Source organism: Globicephala melas, chromosome 4 (genome assembly GCF_963455315.2).
Source record: "Globicephala melas chromosome 4, mGloMel1.2, whole genome shotgun sequence".
NCBI lineage: Eukaryota > Metazoa > Chordata > Mammalia > Artiodactyla > Delphinidae > Globicephala > Globicephala melas.
Genome location: NC_083317.1, coordinates 45,278,297 through 45,291,718, shown reverse-complemented (window position 1 = coordinate 45,291,718; position 13,422 = coordinate 45,278,297). Strand labels below are relative to the sequence as shown.

The 13,422-nt window shown below is 34.2% G+C and overlaps 1 protein-coding gene across 8 annotated transcripts in view; it reads right to left on the bottom strand.

Annotated features, from left to right (window-relative positions):
* Positions 1 to 13,422, bottom strand: part of EPHA6 (EPH receptor A6) — an 867,394-nt gene that overhangs the window by 167,541 nt on the left and 686,431 nt on the right. For 6 of the 8 annotated variants that reach the window (XM_060297939.1, XM_060297943.1, XM_060297945.1 and 3 more), the window contains one exon: positions 7,344 to 7,469. The exons of the other annotated variants lie outside the window; for them this stretch is intronic. In XM_060297939.1, the coding sequence (XP_060153922.1) occupies positions 7,344 to 7,469 (126 nt within the window). The remainder of the gene's footprint in view (positions 1 to 7,343; positions 7,470 to 13,422) is intronic. 8 annotated transcript variants of the gene reach the window in all.

The following is a 13,422-nucleotide window of genomic DNA, read 5'->3' as shown; positions in this document are numbered from 1 at the left end:
ATTATTCACGAATCAAAAGAAAATCAACAGAAGATTTAAAAATCAAACAAACCTCTGGACAAGATATATTTAATCCTAACTGCATAGGTTATTTATGGTGAGATTTTAATTATAATGGAGAAAACATTGTTAAATGAATCATACATATGATGTAAATTAAACTACCAACTACTTTTCTTTTCCCTGCCCCCCAGGAAAGTTACTACTTATTTTTGAAACTTTTCTGCATTTCTTACAAAGGATTTAACTTTTTTGTTAATGTTCAATTTTGCTAAATACACTTTCTGTAAGACCTCTGTGAATAGAACTATGAAAAGTTAACATTGTGCCACAGGGCAACTTCCACTGTGCTTTGTCTTACAATGCAAAAGAATGAATGCTGAGATGAGATGTGTTTTACAACAGGTATGGTCTTTCCCCACCTTTCTTACGTTCTTAAGTGGCCCAGCAGCCCAGAAGGGCAAGCATGCTGCCCTATGAAAGAGCAAGAGGCATTTAAGCAGCTCAGTTTCTTATCATGTTTTCCAGCAAGGTGAAAACACACCAACGCAACATTTCCAACCAACACAAAGATTAAATACTGACTCACATGGAGTCTAAGCTTTAGCAAGCTGTGTAAAGTTTCTCTGAATTTTTCTTTGGGAGAAGACAACGGCTCCTGGATGAATCTTTTGAAAGTGTTGATAGTTTCTTTGAATAGGACCAAAATAGATGGTATAATTTGTAATAATAAAACATGAACGTCCCTAGCGGGTAGATATATGTTCTCAACTGAGAATTTAAATTGTCATATATATAAAGTCTGGATTTTTAAGATTCAAACTTACTGAAATGATCTTTAGATAAAAGAAACATTTATGCTAATAAGAAAGAAGAGCGAAAGTCAAAGGCTAAAACTATTTATGGAATCTGAAAATAGGAAAGTAAAAAGAACTAGTAAAAAGAATCTGGAGATTACTTAAAGGCTCTTTTAAGATTTTTCATGTCTTTCTGGTAGGAAACAAATAGAAATTCTCTGTAAATGTTCGGGAGCTTGATATCAAATGCATCCTGCTGCTTTGTTTCCTTTTTTCTTTTAAATGCACTATCAGTCTTACATAAAGATGCTGCTGTTCACGATGTCTTAAAACATAACTTTATATATAGAACACTGAGTTTTTAATAATCTGAAATTCTTCATTGATGGACTTCAGGGTGTCCAGAGATCTCCTGAAATTGTATACAAACATTTATTTATGTGATCATATGTCCATTTTCTTGGAAAGGAGAGTCTATGTTATTTTTGGCCAAGAAACAAAGTATAATCCATAAGGAATCTGAGTCTATGACCTGTACCACAACATCATGACCGTCGGTCCATAGGAGCCCTTAAACTCATAGACCCTGCAACTGATTAAAGTTTTTATAAACTGAATGATACTTGAAGGTTCAAATTACACCTTCATTTTGTATGTGTTCCCATCCTGACTTTTCTTTTTCCAAATGATATCTTCAAGTTGTCTTAAATTTAGGTTTTAATTCTTTTCTAACCTCTTGTGTATTTCTCCTCAAGTAAGCCGAAGAACCAAAAGATGACACGCATGCTCTTTGGAATTCACTGACTTTTAAGCAACAGAGGAAGCAGACTGAACACAATCTTAATGTTATCCGGCTAGCCCTTCTTGCACTGGTTTTGGAATCTACCAATATATGCCCAAAAGTGTTTTTAAGTAACTTTAACCTAGCAACAATAGTGTCGCAAATACTTGAAGGGGGTTGTTTATGGGTGTATAACTAGAAATACAGTCACTCATGTCACCTTCCTTGTGCTTCTGTTGGCTGGGTATGTTCCCTTTGTCATTTTATCAGTGACCATTTCTTCTCTATGCCTTTCCACAGGCCTGAAATAGAATAATCTTGGGTTCCTGTCTGACCCTGCTTCAGAGTCCCTACCCTAGTTTTCAAATAGTTGCAGTTTACAGGATTTCCTTCTGAAGTCTGCAGCTGAACAAACTTTCAAGGAGAAGAGTTCTCCAGGAGACACAACTGTGCAGATGAGTATTGGGTAGGGCTTACTGGGGCTTGAAATCACACAAATGGCAAGGAATAAAGAAACCAGGAGTTAAGAATTGAGATGAAGGTTTCTCTTTTCACCACAGCTTACATTTTGAATCATTTATTCAGGATCTTACTTCGCACATTTAATCCAGTTTATCCTATTCCTATTATAATTAGCTTTTGGTTTAAGCAGGTACACACAAAAACACTCATTTACACACATCTTATTCAGGGTAATTGGCAACAATTTCAGCTGCAGAAATATATAAAATATACACCCTTCAATCAAAGAAGAGTCTTTTTTTTTTCCCTGAAGACCTCTTACTTAAAAAGTAAACCAAAATCTTATCTTTTATGTATATTTATTACAACAGTATTTGTTAAAGATAAAATAAAGCAAATTGCCATATATACTACAGAAAAATATAAAAAGAATAATTATCCTCAGGAGAACTTTAGCAAGCAGAAATGCTGTCAAAAGTGATTAATTTTGAAACGCCCAATTGTAGATTGAAAACAAAGTTACTGACTTTTCTTTTAGGATGCCTGAACATACAAAGAAATGAAATGGTTTACTTTGATTTTTCTGAACTGCAGTTTGATTGTATTTAAAAGGTATATACTTTTCCACTGTTGATTTCCCTTGGCAAACTGAGTTCATGTGCGTTTTCCTTAACTCATTGTATATTCCTTCAAAGTCTGCCATCCAGTCTTTTTACTTATTTATTTTTTTTACATCTTTATTGGAGTATAATTGCTTTACAACGGTGTGTTAGTTTCTGCTTTATAACAAAGTGAACCAGCTATACATATACATATGTTCCCATATCTCTTCCCTCTTGCGTCTCCCTCCCTCCCACCCTCCCTATCCCACCCCTCCAGGCGGTCACAAAGCACCGAGCTGATCTCCCTGTGCTATGCGGCTGCTTCCCACTAGCTATCTAATGTATTTGCATTATTGCTTTTCTGCAGTCCTCTATATGCATCAAGATATGATAATATTATGCTCACTAGATCCTAGATTCTCTGCAGCTTCAACCTTATTTATTTTTCCTGGCTTATTTCTTACATCTAAACTATATGCCTTCTCAATAAAAAAATTTTTTGACTGGATAATAGTGCATGCAATATTTGCCCAGACTCCATATCAGATAGGATTTCACATGAAATATGGAAAGGAAAATACTGATAATCATTGTTAATAGACTTTGAAGACATTTTAATATTGGCTTAGCACTGTAACTCCTTTGCTATAGAAATGGCCTAGTTGGATCTGTTACTGGTTTATAGAAAACTGGATTGTGAATTCATATCTTAACATTACTAGTAAGGGGGACAGTAGTGAGGATATGAAAAAGTCTGGCTACTTGAGTATAAGGCTCATTCAAATCTCTTTGCTAAGGTAAAAATAAATAAACAATATTAAACATGACTATTAAATAATCATATACCTAGTAATTGCAAATCTGATTTTTGAGTCCCCATGTGTTCACATTTATTTTTAAACTGATTCAGAGTAAGCAGTGAGGAAGTCTCACAAAATTGACAAAGCAAGAAGGTGAAGAGAGCTATTTACCCCATCTTTGCCATTTACCTTGAACCTAACACATGGCATGCAACAGAGAGCAGCTCAGGTAAAAATGTCAAAAGAGGTGTTTTATATATAGCATTATATTTAAAGCATAGGTAGACAAACCAAGATGGTGTTTCAGAAGAACATCCCCTCAACAATTAAAGAGCTTCCAAGACTAACCACAAAGGAAGTATCAGGAAGACCTTCAACATTGATTTTTATTTTTAGAATTTATCTATTTCTATATCCCACATGCTGCCTGTTTCCTATGTTTTCTCCTTTGTAGGCTTTGCTTACAACTGAAAAAGCTTCTTAGTTTAAGGCATATATCTGAGTTTGGCCTAGAATCTAATCTATACATATGAATTACTTCAGTAATGAAAAATATTATGAAGTCTTCCACAACTGACAGAAAACTGCTAGAAAAATGTAAGGTAGAATTTTTGATCTAATCATACTCATCCTAAGATGTTACTTTCTGAGTATAATGAATATGCCTTTATATTTTATAAATAAGTCTAGTTTTCAAGACACATTGTAATGTTTGGATCTTATGTAAATGTAAGATATCACATGATGTCAGATAGTTATTGCTGTGAAGTAACAGGGAAGACTGGACCAGTGCAACTTCCATATATTATTACACCATCATTATCAGTGCATAATTGTTTCTCAATGCCTTTATTACTCTGATTTTCTTTGTTTATCGTAAGCATATAAGCCACTAAATGTGTAAAGGCAAAGGTGTCATAAGATAAGTCATCAGTCTAAGATCCTATGTATAATCAATACTCTATGGCATATAAAATGTTCTACCCACTTTCAAATACTCTTTGATTATAGAAATAAATCAAAGAAATAACTAGATGGAGCAAAGAGAGCAAGCTTATTTTAGGGTATATACCTGATAACATATTTCCAAGAGGGACATTAATTCTTTTCAAGGAGGTAGAATTTAATAGGGAAGAATACAATGGAGAAGAGTTTGATTCAAAAAATATAATTTCACTTATGTCTTTCTAATTTCTCCTTTCTTTCTCCATCCTCTTTGCTTCTCTCAGCTCCCCTCCCCACTCTTCCTGCCTTCTCTCTCCCGAGATTTTCCTACATTGGATGACTACTATTTGAAAAGCACTGCAATAAATATATGAATATACTTGCTATTCAACTTTCAGCCAATTACTTCCTGGTATTTTTCTCTATTTGAAACTAAGAATAATAACCCTTTACTATGACCTTTCTAGAAATGTAAAAGGTCATATAAACAATTGACAACCATTACATAAATACTGATTTCAGGCTTGTCTGCTTTCTGGTTCTCATGATTCAGTGATTCTCTTATTATTGCAGTTAGTGTAAAAATACATACTGCAAAAATATTGCTCCTTGATAGCACAGTGTGACATGAATGCAAAGAAACTATTTTATATAAGACATAATCATGTATCTCATTTAAATTTGATTAAGGAAGTAACTGGGAACTAAATTAGCACCATCATTAGAACAGATTTTGTGATTCCTTGAATGACATAGCAAATGTCTTATGAGACCCTAAAAGTACTGTAACACATAAACAATTGGTAGAAAGCAAATTAATTTCTGCCCAGTAGGCATCAACCTTTGGCCAGCTTTTTAAGGTACCATGATACAGGTCAAGGAAGGAAGTGTTTTCTGCTCTCAAATTGATGTCCTAAACCTGAAGAGTCACTCAGCTATTAGGTGGCAAAGAAATACTTTAGGGTTCTTTTTTTTTTTAATATGAAATAATAAAAACTTCTCATATCATTGCTTCATTCCTCTTCATACAAAATATAAAGAGAATTCTTGGGAAATAAGCTATAGTTGAATGGAAGAGGATAAAAATCACCTTAGAAATCATAGCAGTGATTACTGAAAAGTACCAGAGAAAGTGTACAGGGATCACTTATCAAAGTGATATAAGCCAGAAAAAGTGAGTTGAGTTAATTTCAGTTTGAGGGAACAAGTTTAGATCTATACATTTTTTATGAAGCAACTGCTTTACACCTGATTTGTATTTAAGTCATGGAAACTGAACTGGGTTTTCTTTCCCATGAAGGTTGGAGGCAAATCTGGCGTAAAGCCTAGAAGAAGAGGGCGCTAGATGTTCTTTCAGATCCCTCTCGGGAAAGTTGTTTTGTGTCTGTGTTATAGAAACACCATCTTACTTCTATCAGGCTCGGTGGCTAAATGACAAGGGCTGTCATTTTTACCAGTGATGTTGAATAATTCAAGTCACTACTGATTTGTAATGTCATTTCTGCCAAATATACCTAAATCTACCAAGATTTGTCATTAAACTACAAATCGTCTGTTTATCTCTTCAATTCCAGTCACTGAAATATTAATAGACATGAATGCTATATTTTTATATTTGCAGTTAACTCTGAGAGCTCAGTTTATATAGATTTTTATTTCCATTTTTTTGCAACACGACCATCACTACTACCACCAACAATAAAATTCGTGTGCAACTGATACCATTTTTTTTCTCCTAGGGAGAAAAAAGGTGGCATAACACTCATTAGAATTAAAATTGCTAGTTTTTCTTTCATATAATTTTGGTTCCTACTTATCAGTGGCATTGCTGGCTACAAAGTCTGCAACCACTTTAGTAATTATCCAACGATAAAACCAAATGACGCTAAAGCATATTTATGGTTGTTACTTTTTGTATGTTATAACTACGTAAGCAAGGGTAACTGAAAGGCAAAAGAAAAAATGTCAGTGTAATAATTTTAGGCTTTGATGGCATAATTTTTCTAAGAAAAACAAGAAATGTGCATGATGGGATTTTGTTTCCATTGTATTCCTTAGTTTTTCAAATGTTTCCATTATTCTGCTGTCTGGGCCAGCCCTCCTGAAAATATTGGTGTCATTACCACAATTTGTAGCATAAGTATTAACTGTGATAAGAAACACAAGAATTATGATAAAAACTCCAAGAATCAATATCTTAATTCCATCTTGCTAAACACATATAAAATATAAACTGGATTTGCATGCCTCAGGTACCAGGGAGGAAGACAGCTGGATATTTACAAAATGACAAGAGTAAAATAATTTATGATTACAATAATACCAAGAATAATATACAAAGTGATTTACTAAACTTTGCAATTTCATTTTAAAATGCTCAATATCCTTTATTGTGTTTTTCCTCATTGATAAAATATGGCTTTGGTCAGATTGATATTTTTAGGGAAAACTGCATGTTAATTTTCTTTCTCAAAAATTTCTTCCAAATTTGCTACTTTCTGGCCTTTTCTCAAATAATTTTTCTTTAGTGAAATGGAACTTTAAATCTCTATAAACTTACTCAGATATAAAATTACTTTTTCAGTTAATAACACTCAGTTTTAAATTCTTTTTTCTAGCCAGTTCCAAGTGGTAAAGTGGCTTAAATTCATCCCTGTTTTATTCTTGAGTTACAAATTTGGGACCTGGTCTCTAGTTTTTCTTTATGACAAAACTTTCCTAGAAGAGGCAGCACTATGCTGATTGGGTACTCAGTTTACAGATCCTTCTTCTACTTCCTTTATATTATTTTCAGAGCATTAGGTATCACAAATGTGGTTCCTGCATTTTAAAAAGTCACTTGCATTTCTGTTCAACAATATATTTTAGAAATATTTATTTCTGTATTGTTCTGTCAATTGTAAGCACAGTCCTACTGCTGTATATGGTGGCAGAAAAATTCACCTGAAATACCTACCAGCAGGAATCCTGGGGGGCAAAGATCCTCTCCCTGGCACTGGATGCGGGGCCTGGAGGCTATTTAAAAACCCTGCCCTCAGGAAGCTGGGGCAAAACGTTTCCACCCCAATGGCCGGGAAGGATCCTTTTAAGAGATAAAAATTGACATTAATCAAAAAGTATTCTTTGTGGAAAAGTTGTTGATCATTTAATTGGAACAAACCTATAATCAACAAAGAAATCAAACCTTACAAGGAAGCTATGAAATTAAAAGGAATGGAATGCATTTTTATTCACAAATTTAAGAAATAAACCTAGTTTTTTGAAAAGAAAGTTACTCTTAACTAGTTACAATGAAAGAGGGTTTAGAAGCATCAGAATGCTAAGATGAAATTTCTAAATCTACATTTGACAGAATATATACAGAATTCATCTCTACATGAGCTAAAGATACCCAGAAAATAGCCACGATAGGATCTGGGATTTGTGCTGCACTAGAAGAAGCAGTGATTTACTTTAGGTGTATCAGTAAGAGAGCTTAAAATGAGGAAAGTTTCTATGCCACACAGTAATTACACATGTTTTTGAAATAGTGGTAAGAAAAACAACATACACATTTCTTAATTTGCTTCACTTTTCTATTAGGGACAAGACATGAGAGTTTGCAAAGGTAGAACCACATGCTTTTTCATTTTTAAGAAGGCTATTGGGAGAGAAGCAAAAAAAAAAAAAACGTAAACTACTTGGATGCTTATCCATAAAATAATATAATGAATCACAGAATAAAAGAATATCAGAGCTGAAAAGGACTTTAGAGATCATCCAGTCAAAAAAATCTGTTTTTTTTGAGACCAGCAAACTGAGTCGGGGAAGTGATATCACATGGCTGGTGGACTCCCAGTACAAAGTGTTTCCACTATAGATTAAAAATAAATGAGTCATTTCCTATATGGGAGATTGAGATCCCCTGAATACGAGTTAGAAACTTAGCACTTTGGAATAGCGGCATTACATTTCGGTGTCTCAGTGACCTGAAAGCTACTAAAATCATTCAGAAGAAAATGTAATATACATGCAATATTAGTGCATGGGCAGCACTGGTAATTGATATAGTATATCTGAGTTTAAATCACAGTAATACCCTAAAAGCAAGTTACACTGATAGTTGAAAGAAATGCGTCTCATTCGAGACCTCTGAAACCCCCATCAGGCACAGCAGTTTTCACATGTAGAGACCCAGTTCAAATTTAGCAAGTCCTGTATTTTTGAAAAGACTTTGCTCTGTTCTTTGACACAAATTTTGCACCTAAAATAAGTTAAGATTTGATTTGTCTTTGAACTTTGACCAGGACTAAAGGGATGTGGTATACCATACTATCTATATCTTGCTTCTATGGAGAAAGTTGTTGCTAAAGAAAAAGCAGCATTTATTAGATCTTTAGAGATGTTTTTATGAAAGAGCAAAGTTACAATGAACGTTTTCATGGGTGAGGCCTATATATTGTGCACTGGATTAAAGAAAGCATAGAAAGAGTGTCTTATACTGTGCATAAACTGGTTTTGTTGTGTATTTTACGGGGCTTTAGTAAAATGGCCCAGCAGAGCTGGAGTCCCTTAAACATTCAGAGGTGTGGCAAAAATGCCAAATGTAAGCCAGAAAGTGCTCTGAGGTAACTTTCCATGAACAGTGAAATTAATTACTCTTTTGTTACTACATGGGATATTTATCACCGAGCATAAAGTTAACATAAGCCTGTGTGTGATGTTGCCCACGCAAGGCATTTCCCGCACTGCAATGTTTCATCATCATCTGCGAAAACACTCATTAATGTAAGGAGCTTCACTGAATACCACGTGGAGATAATTATATATTTATAAAGCATTCTTATTTAAAGTTACAAAAGAAATGGGGATTTTACAACAGGGAAAATAATTACAAGAAATTCAGATTTTATTACATGCTGTGAAAAACAAAAATGATCCAATTTTAGCTGTGGATTTATTGAAGTCAAGTAATCAGAAGCCTGGTTCAAGAACACTAGATCATAAAGAAAAAGAATATCATCGTCATGAAGAGGAAAGTAAAAGAGACATAAATGTAATTATCTTAAAGGAAATCTGAAGGAAAACAAAAGTATGTAGAACAGTGACTCTGGATAATGTTCATCTGCTTCACATTTAGAGCTTTTTATCTGAGTTTTTGCTATTTTTGCCAACATTATTCAAAACTGTTAACTTAGAAAAGATGTCCATTATTTTAACTCCTTGAAAGAAACTAAATACAAATATTATTTTATTGCTACAATTACACTGATTACTACTTTTGTTGTTGTGACGGCCTGTCATCTTTAATAGCAGCTTTCATTTTCCTAAACTTGCTGCATCATTCATAATGGCTTTGTTATGTTTCTTTACTGTGGGTTAAAAGGTCTTTCATTTATTGTGGCATCTCTTCCTTAAGTAGCTGTCATTTTTTATATCTGAAACAAAGAGAAAAGGTGGTGTGCATGAATATATATTCCATTGAGATATCACATTGTGTGATAATAACGTCTTAACAGTTTCTTCTTAAGGTCAGCCATGTCGATAGAGATTGCAGGAAACACTACAGCTCTACATTTTCACAGTTCAATCAGGAAAACTGAAGTTATTCTTTGTTATAATTCCCTTATCTCTTAATTTGCAAGAAATTAAGTTCACAAACCTTTTGGAATTTGATATGAAATAATTTTAGTCTGATTTGCTCTATTTCTTAAGTTGCTGACCCCATCTGACTGGGTTTTTTTTAAGTAATGGTGGAATTTATTAATCAATTACATTGTAGCTTAATAATAAACAACGTCTACTATCTATACCAGGAGAAATATAAATTTCCACGAGTATTTTGATTTTAGTTACTTTCAATAGCCTAAGTATTTGTTAATACAAATTAGATTTTTATGTGATGAGAGTATTCCTCTAGCCATTACAAGTTTGAAATGTAAAATGTGTCACTTCATACATGCTTTTCTAAATCTCAAATTCTTGAGTTTCCAATTTGTTAGTGATCTTGAGTTGTGGGTTAAAGAGAGACCAACATGTGACATTAGCATTATACTGTCTGTAATATAGAGTTACCAGATCACTAGGTGTTCTGTATTTTTACTCTAAACCTGGTAACCCTACTCTAATATAATTTCAAACACTTATGGATATCAGATGGATAAAAGACACTATTAACTACTGATATAAGATAAGATTAACATAAGTCACTGGCTGCAGGGGTTGGTGATTTATGTCTTTCATTAACTCAGCGGTTCTCAATGCATTTAGGGAGCCTTGCACATTATGACTGTGGGAAGACATCACTGGTGTTTAGTGGGTGGGGGTCAGGATGCATGCTGAAGGCATTGCAGTAAGTGGTATCCTGCCTGCACAAATGGGAATTCTCTCTCAAAATGCTGGTAGCACCCATTGAAAGACACTGTCTGAGAATAAAGAATCCTAAAAAAATGGTTGCTAATGAATAGGTCATATAATGAGGTAAAGAAACAGTGTGAAGAAGTTGGTGTAGCCTGTATTCTGACATTAATTAATGGAGGACTGATCACTCAGATCATCTGAGAATAATCTTGCCTGTAGAGTTAGCAGTTTTCAAAGAATTATAATAAAATATATTTAGCACAAACTCAGTGAAAAACAATCCCAGTTTTCATTTGATATTGCAGCAATCTCTCTGAAATAACTTTATATTAGAAATTAGATATCATTAAGAATTTGTGTAAAAGATAACAATAACAAACTATGACCTTAAACTCTTTGTGCCTCAACTTTCTCCTCTGTGAAATGAAAATAACTGACCCTACATAACGGGGCTGTTTGTGAGGTTTAAATGTGAGTAAATTATCATAAATATAAGACAATACTATTAGCCCTAATGTTTTTAAAAAAGAAATCTCTTTAGATGGGAAACAGAAATAAAGATTAATTAAATTTTCTAATGAAGAACTACCCCTCCCCCACATACATACACATATCCCCAATAGAACAAATCCTTTTTTCGAAGATTACATATCAATAATTTAATTTTGATTCCGAAAAGTTTAATAAGGGCAGTATCCCTATAACATGAACTTTTGAGATTTGACTCCTTCAAATTGTTTCCATTAGGCTGTATTTTTGCAGATAACCATTTGATCTATGTATAGACAAAGAATGCATAGTCTTAATTCAAGACAGACAAACAATTTAGAATTGGAAACTTAAAATACATGTACGCAGGGCTTCCCTGGTGGCGCAGTGGTTGAGAGTCTGCCTGCTGATGCAGGGGACATGGGTTCGTGCCCCGGTCCAGGAAGATCCCACATGCCGTGGAGCGGCTGGGCCCGTGCGCCATGGCCGCTGAGCCTGCGCATCCGGAGCCTGTGCTCCGCAACGGGAGAGGCCACAACAGTGAGAGGCCCGTGTACCGCAAAAACAAAAAACATGTGCACATATGTGAGTATATTAAATAAATATAGAGTATGGAAACTCTGTCTTCAACTCCTAAAATGAGTTCTTTTTCAAGCACAATATGAAATGCAAGGATGATTTAATCTGATCTAAAAACAGTAGATCACAAATAGTCACTGGGAACAATACTAAAAACAGGGATTTACACATAACAACAAACCTGGCCCTGATATGTAGCATTTTATGTATATTGTGCCTATGTGTGGTGTGATTATTATTTGAAAGCAAGTATTGAAATAAACTGAACTTACAATCAGAACTAAATTGATAAAGTCTGTGTTATTAATATATAAATCAATATTATCTCAAAATATTTTAATTTCATTCCTTTAAATATATTTTGTGAGTGGTTTATAATAAATATAAAACTACAATAAATACAGTAAAATAGTAGATATATATGACATAAATTAGTATTCATATAGTAGAGATTTTGGGCTCAAAAATGTTTACTGTTAGGGACAAGACCAAAAATTTGGAGAGCTAAGAATTGAGTATGTATACATTCAGAGTAGAGATCCTTTCTTCACCCGTAAGTATCCAGTATAGAGTTCTGTAACTGACACATAGCAGCCTCTTCATAACTGTGTGGTTTTGGTTAACGATGGTATCTCTGAGCTACAGTATGAATAATTTCAAAGTTCAGTGGTAACATAGTTTGTTAAACCAAATGCTATGTTGAAGGGCTGTGTTTCCTGAGAAATGCTCACTTCTGAACCTTCAGAGATTCTCTACCTCTTTCCCTATCTGTCTGTCTGTCTGCCTTCCTGCCTGTCTATCCATCTATCTATCTATCTATCTATCTATCTATCTATCTATCTATCTATCCTCTAATTTCAGCTGTCCCTTCTTTGTCAGATTGTTTGTGTTTCCCTCCACTCCTTGTGTATCTCATGTATGTGTCTCTTTCTTCTTCTGTTACAATAATTTATAGCATTACACATTCTTTCTTTCTCTGAGAGAAGTAAAAGAAAACCATAAGCTCATTAGTTTTGTTTGAACACATGCTTCCTAATTTTCTGTGATGGTGGATGAAGACTCAGACTCTAACAGTTACATCACCAGTGAAGAGGACCAGCAACCGTAAGAAGAGCTATTTTCATGTAAGGCATTGGAAGAATGACTCTTTCACTCCACTGAGAACTTTATTTTTGGTCTCTTTATGTAAGCATGCAGTCTACAAAAAAGTAAGCTGCTCTGTCTAATTTGGTACAGAAAAGATTCCTGCTTTATTGTAAAGCTTGAGATGGGCCAGCTGGGAACCCAACTTGGTCTCTTCTAAGTAGATCAGAAGATGCACAGAGTGCAAGCTGAATAAGTGGATACTTCAATGATGAATGAAAAGTGACAAATTGCTCCTTAGGCAAATATCTTGCTAGGATCTAAGGAAATACTCTGCTTGCTTACTTGCTTCCCAGGTCAGTGGCAACTTTCTAATGACTAGCCAAGAGCTAACTTTTAATTAGGCTTAGAATGTGAGAGAGAATCACTCTGTTTATGAATGACTCATTCATTTATCCTTTTATCCATTTATGGACTTGTTCATTTATCCAGTAAATATTTATTGAAGCACCTTTTTTTTACCTGGCACTATGACACATTTCTAG